The sequence below is a fragment of the Penaeus chinensis genome, chromosome 35 (assembly GCF_019202785.1).
Source record: "Penaeus chinensis breed Huanghai No. 1 chromosome 35, ASM1920278v2, whole genome shotgun sequence".
Lineage (NCBI taxonomy): Eukaryota > Metazoa > Arthropoda > Malacostraca > Decapoda > Penaeidae > Penaeus > Penaeus chinensis.
Genome location: NC_061853.1, coordinates 4267195 through 4281742, shown reverse-complemented (window position 1 = coordinate 4281742; position 14548 = coordinate 4267195). Strand labels below are relative to the sequence as shown.

General features: G+C 36.8%; 1 protein-coding gene across 4 annotated transcripts in view; it reads right to left on the bottom strand.

Moving 5' to 3' along the window:
• LOC125044321 (PAN2-PAN3 deadenylation complex catalytic subunit PAN2-like) overlaps positions 1–14277 on the bottom strand; it is a 32348-nt gene extending 18071 nt beyond the window's left edge. For all 4 annotated transcript variants that reach the window (XM_047640921.1, XM_047640922.1, XM_047640924.1 and 1 more), the window contains exons 1-13: positions 14134–14277; positions 11694–11758; positions 11160–11404; positions 10846–11015; positions 10533–10662; positions 10017–10213; positions 9435–9645; positions 8436–8573; positions 7188–7333; positions 5708–5804; positions 3901–4131; positions 3080–3325; positions 1854–2022 (exon numbers count right to left, since the gene is read on the bottom strand). In XM_047640921.1, the coding sequence (XP_047496877.1) occupies positions 1854–2022; positions 3080–3325; positions 3901–4131; positions 5708–5804; positions 7188–7333; positions 8436–8573; positions 9435–9645; positions 10017–10213; positions 10533–10662; positions 10846–11015; positions 11160–11404; positions 11694–11733 (2020 nt within the window). In that variant the 5' untranslated portion in view covers positions 11734–11758; positions 14134–14277. The remainder of the gene's footprint in view (positions 1–1853; positions 2023–3079; positions 3326–3900; positions 4132–5707; positions 5805–7187; positions 7334–8435; positions 8574–9434; positions 9646–10016; positions 10214–10532; positions 10663–10845; positions 11016–11159; positions 11405–11693; positions 11759–14133) is intronic.
• Between the last annotated feature and the right edge of the window lie 271 nt (positions 14278–14548).

The following is a 14548-nucleotide window of genomic DNA, read 5'->3' as shown; positions in this document are numbered from 1 at the left end:
ACATAATAATAAACCTAAAATGCACACTTTACAAATTCTACTACAAATAATGATGGTAATAAACACATAAAAGGTAAAACACTCACAATGCACGAACTAGATTTAATGAAAATGAGATAACAGTTTCAAAATCCTCCTGAAGAGGAGAGGGAGCATAGGGAGTATAAGAGAAAGAGAGAGAGAGATAAGAGGCAACTTGGTGACACAGGACATGTGAGGACAGGTGAACGGAAGTGAAGGGAGGTCAGGTCAGGTCGAAGGATTAGGCGGTCAATGTGAAGGGTGGCCAGCATCCTCACCTTCTTCCCTTATGCAGACCACCCCAGCCTTGGCATCGACTGCCTGATCCTTCGACCTGACCTGACCTCCCTTCACTTCCATTCACTTGTCCTTACCTGTCCTATGTTCACTGTGTGCCTCTCCTCTCTCTCTGTCTTATATTCCCTCCTCTCCCTTTCCTCTTCAGACTTGAAAATGAAATCCAGGATGATTTTGAAACTGATGTCTCATTTTCAATAAATCTACCATAATAAAAACATCTAAAATATTTTCAAAAGTAATGAAGAAATACTCAAAACATTTTCCTTTAAAAGCAAAGTAAATACCCTGATCAAACAAATAAATAGCTTGGAAGAAAAATAAGAAATGGATATATATGACAGCAGAGGAATATTTATATCATATGTTTAATGATTAAATAAAACAGTAAACCAATAAACCTTTCTGAAAAAGATTGTGAAGATAAAGGATCTTTTTTTTTGTTTTTTTCATGTACCCTAACATTATAAAGTTACAAAGTTTCACATCTGGTAAAGGAGAGGAAGAAGACGAACAGGAGAAAGAAGAAAAAAGGATAAAAAGAAAGAAAGGAAGAAAGAAGAAAAAAGGATAAAAAGAAAGAAAGGAAGAAAGAAGAAATTAATCTATTCTGGCCCTCGTTTTCTGACTTGTTTGAAATACTTACTTCCTCCTTGATACTTGGGATTTTCTTATAACAAAAGAGGGTGGAAGAAGAAGAAAAGAAAAAAAAAAGGAAAAAGAATGAGAATGAAAAGAAGGAAGAGGATGAGGATAAGTTGTTGATAAGGGTGATGTTGATGATGAAGGGGAGGAGGGGGAGGAGGAGGGGGAGGAGGAGGAGGAGGAGGAGGAGGAGGAGGAGGAGGAGGAGGAGGAGGAGGAGAAGGAGGAGGAGGAAGAGGAGGAAGAGGAGGAAGAGGAGGGGGAGGGTGAGGAGGAGGAGGAGGAGGAGGAGGAGGAGGAGGAGGAGAAGGAGGAGGAGGAGGAGGAGGAGGAAGAGGGTGAGGAGGAAGAGGGTGAGGAGGAGGAGGAGGAGGAGGAGGAGGAGGAGGAGGAGGAGGAGGAGGAGGAGGAGGAAGAGGAGGAAGAGGAGGAGGAGGAAGAGGAGGAGGAGGAAGTGGAGGAGATGAAGAAGATGAAGACGATGAAGAAGAAGAAGTGGAGAATGAGAATGAGGACAAGAATAATAAAAAAAAAGAAAAGAAAGAAAGAAGAAAGAAAAAAAGAGAAGGGAGGAAGATCAAAACAGAGAAGTGAAAAATGAAGAACAGAAACAGTAAATGAACATTTCGTATGCTGGGAATTATTCTCAAACATTATCCATGAGCTTACTTTCTCCTCTAATCTCATAATTTTGGGAAGATTTCAAGCCAGAAAGAAAGAAAAAGAAAGAAAGAAAGAAAGAAAGAAAAAGAAAAGAAAGAGAGAAAAAATAAGAAGGATAAAGTAAATTAAATCATTTCCATTCCACAATATCGTCACCCACATATTTTGCAGAAACGTTACAAGTGTTCCAGTCCTGTGCACTTGGGAACATATCATCTTAGACCTACCAATGGCTTTCTCTTCTGGTACTTGCGTCTCAGCGGGTTGGCTGGCCTGTGGGTCTTCAGTAAGTGCTTCTTGTGGGGTCTCTGGTAAAGATGGCGGTCGTCCTTCCGCAGACACTCTTTCTTCGAGTGTTTCGGTGTGCAACTGTTGTAGGACGAACCTGTTCCAACTCTGTAAAGCAATGCAAAGTATGCTACAGAATTCTGTTAGGTATAAAAACGTAATTGAGAATCTTTCTTTATAAAACTGAAACTAATTCAGGGGTAAAAATGACTAAATAATGATTAAATTGTAGTACATAAAAAGTGATGTAAATTATTTTGCAGGCAGATAAAAGTTGTGTATATTTGAATTTTGGAATTACTAACTTTGTTGTCAAAGTTTCACCAATCACATTTTCATGTAGTTTAAAGACAATCATATTTACTGCTGTGGACAACCTACATTATAATATAGCTCAAAGAGACTTTTCACACATTTTATGATATCTATCAAATATGTAATGCTTGATCTTTGAATATTTTCTCATAAATCACTTTTACTTTTATTAGTTATATTCATATTCACCATGTAATTGTCTTATCCTACCCAATGTTTACAATATTGCTCTTTACACCACACTTCTAAAATCAAATTGTAACATGTTTCCACTTCCTCTCGTGAAGCCAAAAAGAGAATGATATTATAACCATAATGATTACTCGTAATTTCCACCTTTTAATAATGGTAATATTAAGAAGTTTATCATCTGAATTGTGCTCCTTTACTGATTTTAAGTTTGATTATACTTAGCCTGGTATCTTGATGCAAGTTATTGTCCTAAAATATTCATACATTTTATATCTGTAAACACTATATATAACCAAACACTGTTTATGACTAACTCTACACTTCAGCATCTTTTATGCGACTGCAGGGTAATCTGTTTTGTTCTTTTTCCTTATGGGAAAGTTGACACTATCTGCAGCTATTGAGTTGATTACTGACTAACCAATAGCTGTGAGCTGTTTTTGTTTTATGAAAAAGTCAAATGAGATGTCTATGAACCATAATGACTCAAAGCTCTGTATTTCTGCTTTCAACAAGATCCATAACTATTGTAGAAAGAAAAAAATCCATTACCACATCACTTGACACTAGAATCTAAAACAAAAATAGTCTACCTTTACCAATTATCCCTGAAACTGTTCTCTGTGTAAAAAGAGGAACAGTAAAACACAAAACCTACCTGAATCTTCAAAGCAAAGTTAATCTTTGCCCTGTTATCCTGATCAGACAGCGTGAGACTCATGGCTGACGCTTCAGGTATTGTTCTAAATGCTCTGAGGAAGTTGGATGCATGGCAAGGTATCCCTTGGCCCATGCTGACATCCAGCATGTGAAACAGGAAGCCCAGTTCACACACCAAGCAGAACTCTCGCTCGCACAAGTGGGACATCATCAGTGCTCGAAGAGGGGCAACATAGTAGAACATCTGCAATTGTAAAGGGCTCTTTTATTTTTTAATTCTTAAAATTCTGAACACAGTAATTTTCCATTCTGTAGGAAGACACCTTTTACAAAAAAAAAAAAAAAAAAAATTTTTTACACTTGATGAATATCAATTTTTTGGACAAGATATTAATCCCTTGTTTTCAGGTGGCATCTATTATGATGTTGTGGCAGCATAGTGCCGATGGCATGGGTGGCATCCCTACAGATGTGGCCCATACAAATATACCCTTTTTGTGGATCACATGGCCACTGACAAAGCCTGTGCACATTGGGTTAATTGTGGTAGAAATTTCAATAAAATGCATGATATATAGCTCTAGGGCAGGAAATCTGGTTCATCATTTTTTTTCTCTTTTTTTACAGAGTTGATATTTTACAAGTAATTTTCTATAATAAAACATTACAAGTAGACAAAGAAGGAGAATAGCAAAAGCATTAAGAAAAAATAACACATCAGAAACTCCCCAAAGCTAACCACTTAAAGAATTTCCTTAATCTATTCACATCTTCTCTAACAGTGGATAAACACACAATCATACAATGATAGAGACAAACCTGCAGCATAGGATTGCAATAAGAATTAGGGAGAGACATATCCAGCCCCGAAAAACTTGTGCGATTATACTGGTCGTAATCAAAGTCATCCATCCCCAACTTGCTGTACTTGATCTCCATTTTGCGGTATCTCCAGGGAACGTGCACTGCGATGCCATCTTCATTCTTGCCTGTCGAATTCTCATTGGAGTTTGACTTTGGTCCTTTGTTTCTGCTGAACTTGTAAGGCACCTATGAACAAGGAAATAAAATATCAAGACTGCTTTATTCTTTAAACAAGTCTCCCAATAATAAAGTTTGGAATAGCCATATACAAAAAGGAACTATTACATTATCTACTACAAGCTGCAAAATATAATTGTCCTTCAATGTAACTACCTCACAAACTTGAAATCATACATATCAATAAAAAGCAATGGAGATGTGTCTCCGTTTTTTAATGCAATACCCCCAGGCCATCTAAAACACTGAAAGGCCCAAATTCCATGGCCACATGTGCATATCATGGTGTATGCCTTGAGTGGGAAAGACCATGTTTTCAAGACTTATAAGCCTCATTGAAGACAATGACTGAAATGAAGTCTTAATGTTATTTTAAAGCCTGATGTTCTACAAAAATTCCCAACTGTCATGGTGCAAAGTCTGTATGATATAAAGGTGTGATTAAACATACATGCCCCAGAGAGCAATAATTCTTGCCATGGAATGATCTACATGCTATCCGAAGTTAAAGGGTTAATCACCAGATCTGTAATGATTTTTCAAACCCTATTTAAGCTGAAGCATTCCTTGATCTCTCACTAAGGAAGCTCATGAATATGACTTCCCATTTTCCCTTAAGGCTATCTTGTTTGGATTCCTAGTTCACATTTAGGAGAGAATGACTCGAAATTGTAATGGTAAAGCTAACACCTACATTTTATTACTGAATGAGAAAAGTATAGCACAGAGGTGTGGAATAGTATTAAATAATGTAGTTTGTCTAGCAGCACAAATATCAAGAGAAACAATACAGTTTACAATAAAAATGCATCTGTCTAGACATCTACACATCTGGAATAGACCATAATCTTACTGTAATGCTGAAAGTCTGAGTACCATAATATTCCCTAACTAACATGATGTATAACCAAGGACAACTTCTCTAGGCCTATTTATTTTCATTCACCCCTCTCACTGACTGTAATGGATTCTCAAGAACTACAATATATACTAGGAGATAATATATCAATGTGGAGTTTCTCAACAACATATTTTAATATTCTGACATAGCAAAATACACCTACTTCCTCTTCCTTGAATTAAATGGTCATACAAAATTAACCCAATCGCCTACTGTCGCAAGATTACATGCCATGCTCACTGGAGTACTAGTTTATTTATTATACTTACACACAGATGGCTCTATTAGTTCTTAATCACAAAATAGCCAGTTATTAGAACTACCTATCTCACCTGTTTACCCATTTCCTTCACTTTTGGAAAGGGTCCTTTGAATAATTTCATTGTCTAAAACATTTCAATAACAATCTAAAAATCATAACATCACTAACAATAATGACAGTATTGATAGCAATAGTATCAATAAGAAAAACACATTTTCCAGCCATTTCAAGGAATGGTGAAATCAGGATCGATAACTAGGGCCTACTGACAGACTCCTTCCCAGCTGAGCACATGTGGAGCCATCTGTATGTAACAAAATTTACCAAAAACTACAGGGGACAGAACTTAAATCCATGGCAGTTGGGTTAAATGTGTACTGGCTCTTTGAAGGCAATAGTATCAGTAAACACAATTCACTCACCTGATTCCTTTTCCTGTTGTGTAAATTTGGTGCATAGCCAATGGAACCTACAATCTTCATGCTTGCTAGAAGAGATGGGTCAACAGGAGGGGTTGGCCTGTTGATATAAAAATATGTATCAGAGAAAAAATGACAAGCATATTCAAGATCCATAGTAAAAAGGCTATCATACACAGGTTAAGATGATTGTTTACACTGAGTTTTTTGAATGAGCAGAGGGAGAGAGGGAGGGAGGGAGGGAGGGAGGGAGGGAGGGAGGGAGGGAGAGAGAGAGAGAGAGAGAGAGAGAGAGAGAGAGAGAGAGAGAGAGAGAGAGAGAGAGAGAGAGAGAGAGAGAGAGAGAGAGAGAGAGAGAGGACAGACAGACAGAAAGAGAGAGCGGAGAGAGAAAGAGAGGAAAAGAGAGAGAGGAGAGAGAGAGAGAGAGAGAGAGAGAGAGAGAGAGAGAGAGAGAGAGAGAGAGAGAGAGAGAGAGAGAGAGAGAGAGAGAGAGAGAGAGAGAAGAGAGAGAGAGAAAGAGAGAGAGAGAAAGAGAGAGAGAGAAAGAGAGAGAGAGAAAGAGAGAGAGAGAAAGAGAGAGAGGAAAAGAGAGAGGAAAAGAGAGAGAGAAAGAGAGAGAGAGAGAGAGAGAGAGAGAGAGAGAGAGAGAGAGAGAGAGAGAGAGAGAGAGAGAGAGAGAGAGAGAGAGAGAGAGAGAGAGAGAGAGGAAAAGAAGAGAAAGAGAGAGAGAGAGAGAGAGAGAGAGAGAGAGAGAGAGAGAGAGAGAGAGAGAGAGAGAGAGAGAGAGAGAGAGAGAGAGAGAGAAAAGAGAGAGAGAGAGAGAGAGAGAGAGAGAGAGAGAGAGAGAGAGAGAGAGAGAGAGAAGAGAGAGAGAGAGAGAGAGAGAGAGATAGAGAGAAAGAGAGAGAGAAAGAGAGAGAGAGAGAGAGAGAGAGAGAGAGAGAGAGAGAGAGAGAGAGAGAGAGAGAGAGAGAGAGAGAGAGAGAGAGAGAGAGAGAGGAAGAGAGCGAGGAAAAGAGAGAGGAAAAGAGAGAGGAAAAGAGAGAGAGAGAGAGATTGTAAAAGAAGCTATTTGCAAGGGGCTCATAATGAAATACTAAGAAATAGATCCCAAGATTTAACAATAAACAGTTGCAAATAGCATAAAAGCTTATTTATAATATTTCAATATGATGGAGATAATGGTGAAGAAATAGAAGTAAAAGAAGTAAAAGAATAAAAAAAGATAAAATAATAATAAAAATAATAAGTAAAGAAGAAGAAAGAATGGAGAAAGAAAGAGAATAAAAAGAAAGAAAAAAGTAAAGGAATAAAAGCAAAAAAAGGGAAGAAGAAGAACAAGAATAAAAAAAAGAAGAAGAACAAGAAGAAAGAAAAGAAGAAGAGAGAAGAAGAAGAAGAAGAGAGAGCAGAATAAGAAAGAAGAAAGAAGGAAAAAAAGAAAAGACGAAGATTTCCAATACCGAGACCACTTTCTTACCTGTACCGAACCCTCATGTACTGCTCTGGCCAATCCGATAACAACGCACTGGTCGGGTAGTACATGGGAAGGGAGGCAGTGGAGGAGGTGGAGTCTGTTAGGGGCATTGTCTGCACTTGCTCTGGTAGATCTGGCATTATAGTCTCCTGCGGAAGGTTCGTCGATATAGGCATGACCAAAACCATACATTGATTTATATTTGTGTTATGTTATATGTAAACCCGTATTGTGTTATGTTATATGTAAACCCGTATTGTGTTATGTTATATGTAAACCCGTATTGTGTTATGTTATATGTAAACCCCTATTGTGTTATGTTATATGTAAACCCCTATTTTGACTTTTGATGTAATTAAAATGTTTAGGATTTTGGCATTAAGGCACGTTTACAATGTTGCTTGCCCTTATTCAGTTATCATTTTTATATGCTGTGAATTCTAGCCGCACATGCTAGTATAAATAAACGTTTGCAAAATCATCACACTAATCATACTTGGACAAAAATATGAAATAAATGAAGAAAAAATGAGCCCAATAGAAGTATTAGAAGGTTAAGAAGAGGACACTTTCAAGAAATGTTATAAAATATGGATACTGTAGCTTACCAAATCAAATAAGAATTCAAGTCAGAGATTTATTTTGTGCGTGTGTGGTTATCAATGGTTAATGCTTATTTGAAGAAGCCAAAGGATAGAGTTGGCAGTAAACTTCAACTGCCTAAATAATTTAGAAAAAAAAAAAAAAAAAAAAAAAAAAAAAAAAAAAAAAAAAAAAAAAAAAAAAAAAAAAAAAGGACCCTAACAACAAAATTATGAATCACATGCTCTAGTTTTTAGTCAGATCATAAACTGTTACAGTTGCTTTTCTCATTCTAACATTTCTGCTTGGAATATGGTGGGATTATACTATAATTTCTTCATAGACAATTAAAGTAATCAGTGCCTGACCACATTATACTTTCGTTTTTCATCCAAAGTGTCAATTCTTTTCCCTATAGTAAAAGTATTTATCAAAAAAAGGAAAGAAAAAAACATGAACATCACAAACAGTAATATTACCAAGTATCTTTTACAACAGAGACACATCTTTCTTAATAAGAGTTAAAAACATTGCTTAAAACTGCAGAAAAGTCACAATTAATCATCTGACGTATTGAACTTTAAACAATTTATCAATGAATCATAACTATAAAAAAAGAAGTTAATAACAGATAAAAATAATTAAAACAAATTATTACAAAATCCTTACTTGTGAAAAGTTATTGAAGGTTGGTTTATTCCCTGTGCTGAAGAGATGCAATGACCCCAGATTATCCCCGAACACTAGAGCCTGTGATGATGATGCTACATCAAAGGTTGTGATGACGCTCTCTGGTGAGCAGTTGACCTGTAGAAGAGTATATGCAAAATACAATAATTGATTGATGTGCAAATTTTTTACGTACATTGTAAAATGAGACAAATATGTGACACATACATGCCATATAAACTGCAAAATAAGACCAATCATAAACCTGCAAATAATTTTGTTTAAATATATAAACAATATCAATTTATCTTATTGATTAGACATACTTATGGAATGGCATCACAATTTGGGCAAAACAATATCATACATATTATAAGACTACATAATAGACCTACAGACTACAGGCCTAGCTGTCAAAATAATTAGTCACATATCCTTACTCTAGTAGACTATGGCAACAATAAAGGAGCCAGGATGGAATGTAAACAAAAGATCAAATGACACTGGTTTTAAGAACTTTGATATCTTAGCAAATGAGGGATCTGACAGACAGGAAACACTTTTTTCTTTCCAAGAGGTCTAGTGCAAAGGTTATAGAAATCAGGCAAGAACCTTAACAGATACCCTTTCTAAAATTGACTGCACAACCACTCTGGCAACTCTTCCAAAAACAAACCTTCTTTTCCTACAAGTACCATTGTTGCAAAAACACTGCAGACTATCAAGTATGAAGCCCATAATAGGTGGTGTAGTCCAAGTGAAGGGAAGTGAATCCACACACTGATTAGTCCATTACATGATCACTATAATCTTAGCACCAGACCTTGAGCTATAATCAAAGCTGATACTAATCTCCCATTGCCCAAAGAGAATAGCTCATAATCAACCTTATTCAAATCATAAAAATCCAGAACAAAATACAAAAGACCCCCTCCCCATAAAAAAAGTTTTCACTTAACCAAAAGACACAAACCACATAAATCCACAGCCCCAACATACCTGATAGCTCATGCTCATGATGGCATTATCAGGCTGACCTGCATCCATGAGCTGCCAGTGGCCGAGGGGTGAGACCACAGCCAGGCATGATGAGAGGCCAGGCACGAACCGCAGAAGGAAAGGAGGGACTAGTGCCCTGAGAGGCAGGGACAACTTCATCATCCGCAAGTCGAACACCATAACAAATTGGTCACCCATCATTTGTCCCATCCTGCAAGCAAGGAATTAATTACCAGTTATGTCATTTATTTTTGTGTGAAACATAAAGGGATTTTTGAGAGACTGAAATTCCTTTGTAAATTTATAGACTGTTAAATAAAGGGCAGCAAAACACTGTTTTATGATGTATATGCTCTTTTTTCATAGAAAAGAAACAAATTTTGAGGAATTCATCTTTACCAAATATTTTCAACATACCATAATGAGGTAGGCCTTATAATGTATGCCTACAAACAGCTAATCAATATCTTAATACAGCAAAACAGAGAAAACAGTGTCTTCACTGACAAACTCATAATCTTAAACCTTTGAGAACAGTCTTAAAGGCAAGCAAAATCCACACCAACACACAAACTCACTAACCTGTTTGAGAAGCCACAAGTTGCAATGTAGTTCCCCAGGACATCAAAGTCCGACAAGCTTCCTGTGTGCGCCTGGAAGTAATGCTCCTGACGCATTGTTCGAGGATCATGGAGGACAATCCTTCCTGTTAAGTCTCCATGGCACACAAACCGGGCATGATCGCGCAAGATTACACAGCCTTGTTCACCTACCTGGTGCTGCAGTTACACAAAGACACAAAGACAGATTATAGAATGCTTAACTGATTCTCTCTTCCATGTAATAACATATGTCAACAGTTCTGTGACAGAAAGATAATAAAAATATAGAAGTTACAAACAAAACTAAATTTAAAAAAAAAGTGAAAACAATAAAATGTATGAAAGAATACAACAAAATAACCACAATCACTGTAAGACAAGACACCAAATCTATAAAATTCCTAATTCTGACAAATACTAGTCCCTTATCATATATGATTATACTTCATATTACAACTTATTCCATTATAGTTCACCCAAACAGAATAAAACTTACACATCGAGTCTGCTCTTGCCGCGTGAGGTCGTACTCCACCATGGAGCCTTGATGACCCCCAAGCAGAAGGCGATGAGAAAAGTTACCCCCAAGCTGAAGCATGCACTGCATGTTCTCTAACTGTGGGGATCTGGAAACAATATCTTTTTAATTACTCCTGCATCAAAAGATCAGATTTTAAAATCTTTTGTCAGTCACTGGATACTTTTGCAGCACTTGTATCACTGTTTACCTGGTTCAGTCCCCTTCTTCAGTCTCTAATCCATCTAATACAACCAATGATTTGTAGAAACATAAACAAAACAATACTTACCTATGGGAAAAGACTGGGGTTCCCTGTCTGGTCCAAAGGTTTAATGAAGTAGGTGTGAGAGCCAGAATACCTGCATCAGTTGATCTTAAATCACGTATTTCTTCTGTAGCGTGAACTTGAAAAGATGTATACTTCATGAGTTCGGTGCTGAGATAGGAGGTCACATGTCCCTGTAAAAGTTTGATTAATCTATTTAATCAAGGGAGGAAGGAAATGACAGGCAAAAGTTGTATAAGCCATTCAATGTTTGATATTTCTCTCTCTTTACCCTAGAGTATCTCTACTTTGATAGTTCAAAACTTTCCCGTCCTTACCCCTGAGTTACCCATCCAGACAAGCTCTTCCTTCCTGTCCACAGTGACGGCTGACACTCCGAAGCGGTCGCCTCCATCCACCAACACCGTCTGGCTCTCCTGGTAGTCTCCGCCATTCATGAATTCCACCTCTTGGGAGTCATGGGGAAATTCACTACCAGCTGGAAAGCCTTCCCCACCCTCCCCCGCGTACATTTCCGCGTAGGCTGTACCCTCTTCGCTAAAGGTGTTGCTCCCATCATACCCTGTTGGATGAACTTGCATTAGCACTAGTATACATATATGTCATTCATGAAAATTGTAATAATGGTAGAAAAAAAAAACCATGCACATTATTTTTTTGTTAATCATTAACTGCTGGATGCTAAAAAGGAATCTGCATTACAGCAAAAATTGATTTACTAAATTCTTATACCCTGAACATAGAAATACTTTCATTAGTTTACTGCATATAAAGCTTTAGTTCTCTATGACTTCAAAGGCTGAACAACTACAAATATCAAATCTATGACAAAATTCCATATGATTACTAACCAAGAATTTCATCCCCAAACTGTACAGCTGAAAAATCCATCTTCAACACAAGTGCAGATGAAACTCTGATAAGAGAAAAAGAACATAAATCAATTTAATATATTATATATCATACATTATATATATATATATAAATATATAAATATATATATATATATATATATATATATATATATATATATATATATCTGTCTATACATATAAATATGAGACTCTAGAAATACATAGGGCTTGGCTGGAATCTTAGGTTTAGCCAGAATAAGCATAATTTGGTCAAGATTCAACGTGTCAGACACTGGAGAGGGTTTATCTATATCCTGGAATAGCTAAATGGCTGAATGTTAAATAGACCCTTTTTGTATATAAGCTAAGACTACATTCAGTTCTATGTTACTCCAAATCTTTTCTGTAATCATAATGCACAAAACATAGGGCATAGGAGAAAACAGAAACTGTAGGGAAAAATAAGATCAATATAATTTAAAATCATCCCAGAATCACTAAAATCAAGTAAATCATATTCAAGTAGATTGAAACATACCAAGATCACAGTTCATACACCACTCTATACTTAGGCAAAGTGAGTATGCTTTGTAATATTTCTTGCATATCAATGACAGCTTATTGTCTCCTCATAATTGAAACAACTTAAAAAAAAAAAAAAAAAAAAAAAAAAAAAAAAAAAAAAAAAATAGTCAACTGTGAATTCTTTTGAGAGCACAGTTCCCATCTAAAGAAATGCTTTACACCTAGCAATTTGCACACACTTTTCTCCCACCAAATATTCACTGCAATATATGATATGAGATGTACAAGTTTATACAATATAGATATAGGTATAAAGCAATATATTTCTACTGCAATATCAGATTTGAATCTTTAAAAACACACAGGCTAAACTAAAGGTTCTCAGTACAAGCATAATTTATCACATTAAAATTGATTATCTTTTCTGATAATTCAGAAGCATACCATATAACCAAATATCTTTATAACCATATTTTAAAAAATGGGAATGTGTAATATTTCAAAAAATGCTGCATGGATGGAGAAAAGCTGTTATAATTTCATAAAGAAACACATAAAAGAATGATAAATAAATTTACTCCTTGCCAGAATAGTTTGCTGGCCTTCAGAGTACTTGTGCACAGGTTGTAGTCATTGCTTGACATTGTACCATTACTGGATATACTTAACCCCTTGTCGCTGGTAAACATTACAGACTACAGCATATACATATCATGAAGATTTTGACATTTCCTCCCAGTATGTTAGTCATTAGTGACATGGGGTTCAGAGTACAAAAAGTAATGATCACAGCTTTTAGTTGATATGCACAGAACAACCAAACAAAGATTGCTGTATTAACTAAAAACCTTTCTAATACTTGCCGATCACTCCAGACCCCTTTAGTCAATATGTCACGGGAATGAATTATGTGTTCAAAATAGTACTTAATACTGTACTGTAAATATTTTGAGCAACTTAGAAAAAAAAGGTCTCTGTAAGATATCTAAATGCTTATTATAGGTACACTCTGTGAGCGCACTCATTTCTTTGGTGAATGTTTAGAATACCTTCACATGACTGATCATGATGATAGTGGCAGCGATGGATTCACTTACTCTCTATTACCTATATATATACAGAAATTATGATGTGGAACCCCGCTAACCCCCCCCAGTCTTGGCACCGATACCAAGGGAAGGCATGAAAGGTACCAGGAAAATTGCTGGGTAAAATATGAATAACATACAACGCTTTGGTCAATATACAGTCAAATACAGGGAGCACAGCCCGATGTGCCTCCCCCTCAGGAAACTACCGACCCCCCAACCCTTGCTCTGGAATATAAAAAAATCCCATATTCCAAGTTACAATTTTCCTGGTACCATTACATCTATATCGCCATCATCATGATCAGATATGTGAAGGCATTCTGAATATCTACCACTTATTTTTAACTTCCTTGCAGTTAATTACACCATATAAAATGAAAATACATCCCTTCCTTTACAGTATTGCCATACACTGACCTCCTATACTTTGACCTATATTTGCACAAAGTAAAAGCAAGTTAAAAGTTATTCACTAGAATTCAGATATACATCAGGCAATGCTATGGGCTGTTGCATTTGCACTCTGCATCCCTTTCACGGCCATATAAACGCCACCAAGCATATCCTGGCAAAATACAGCTTGTAGAACTCCGTAGATATATAAAGGAACCATTTTCTCTCTCTAGCTAGAATATGTGTACTATAATTCTACTGGTCTTTGCCCCAAGGCTGAGAGCGGAGGCCAAGATATCCTATGATGCAATCCTACTCTGAATAATAACTCTAATTTTCGAAGTACATTACCTAATAAATAATTTTTGGATCGAGCCAGAATGTTACCTCCGTTTTGAACTAAACACTGATTTTCTCCCATTTCTTACCTTATTAACAATAGCCAATGTAATTACCAGCGTCCTAGCCTATCTCATACAAAATTACGATGCTCTACTTGGTCAAATTATCAGTGAAAGGGCCAGAAATAAGGCTTGTGAGAGGGGGAAAGTGCGATCATCTTGTCAAATTGAGCGTCGTCGGTTAATCTACAAAACGCGGCCGCTGCGTGGCGTCCGGAGGCTAGAGCGTATTCAGTTTTGCGGGGTGTGCTGACCGAGAGGCTTGAGCGTATTCGGATTTACGCGACATGATGGATGCGAAGGAGGGCGCTGTGTGTATTTGGGTGTTGGTGTTTTTGTGAATCTACGTGTATATTTGGATTCTTATTTCATGAGAATACGTTGATGAAGCTTATTTCTGACTCATGTGTTTGTAGTCTCTCTCCTTTCGCCCCCAAACCTC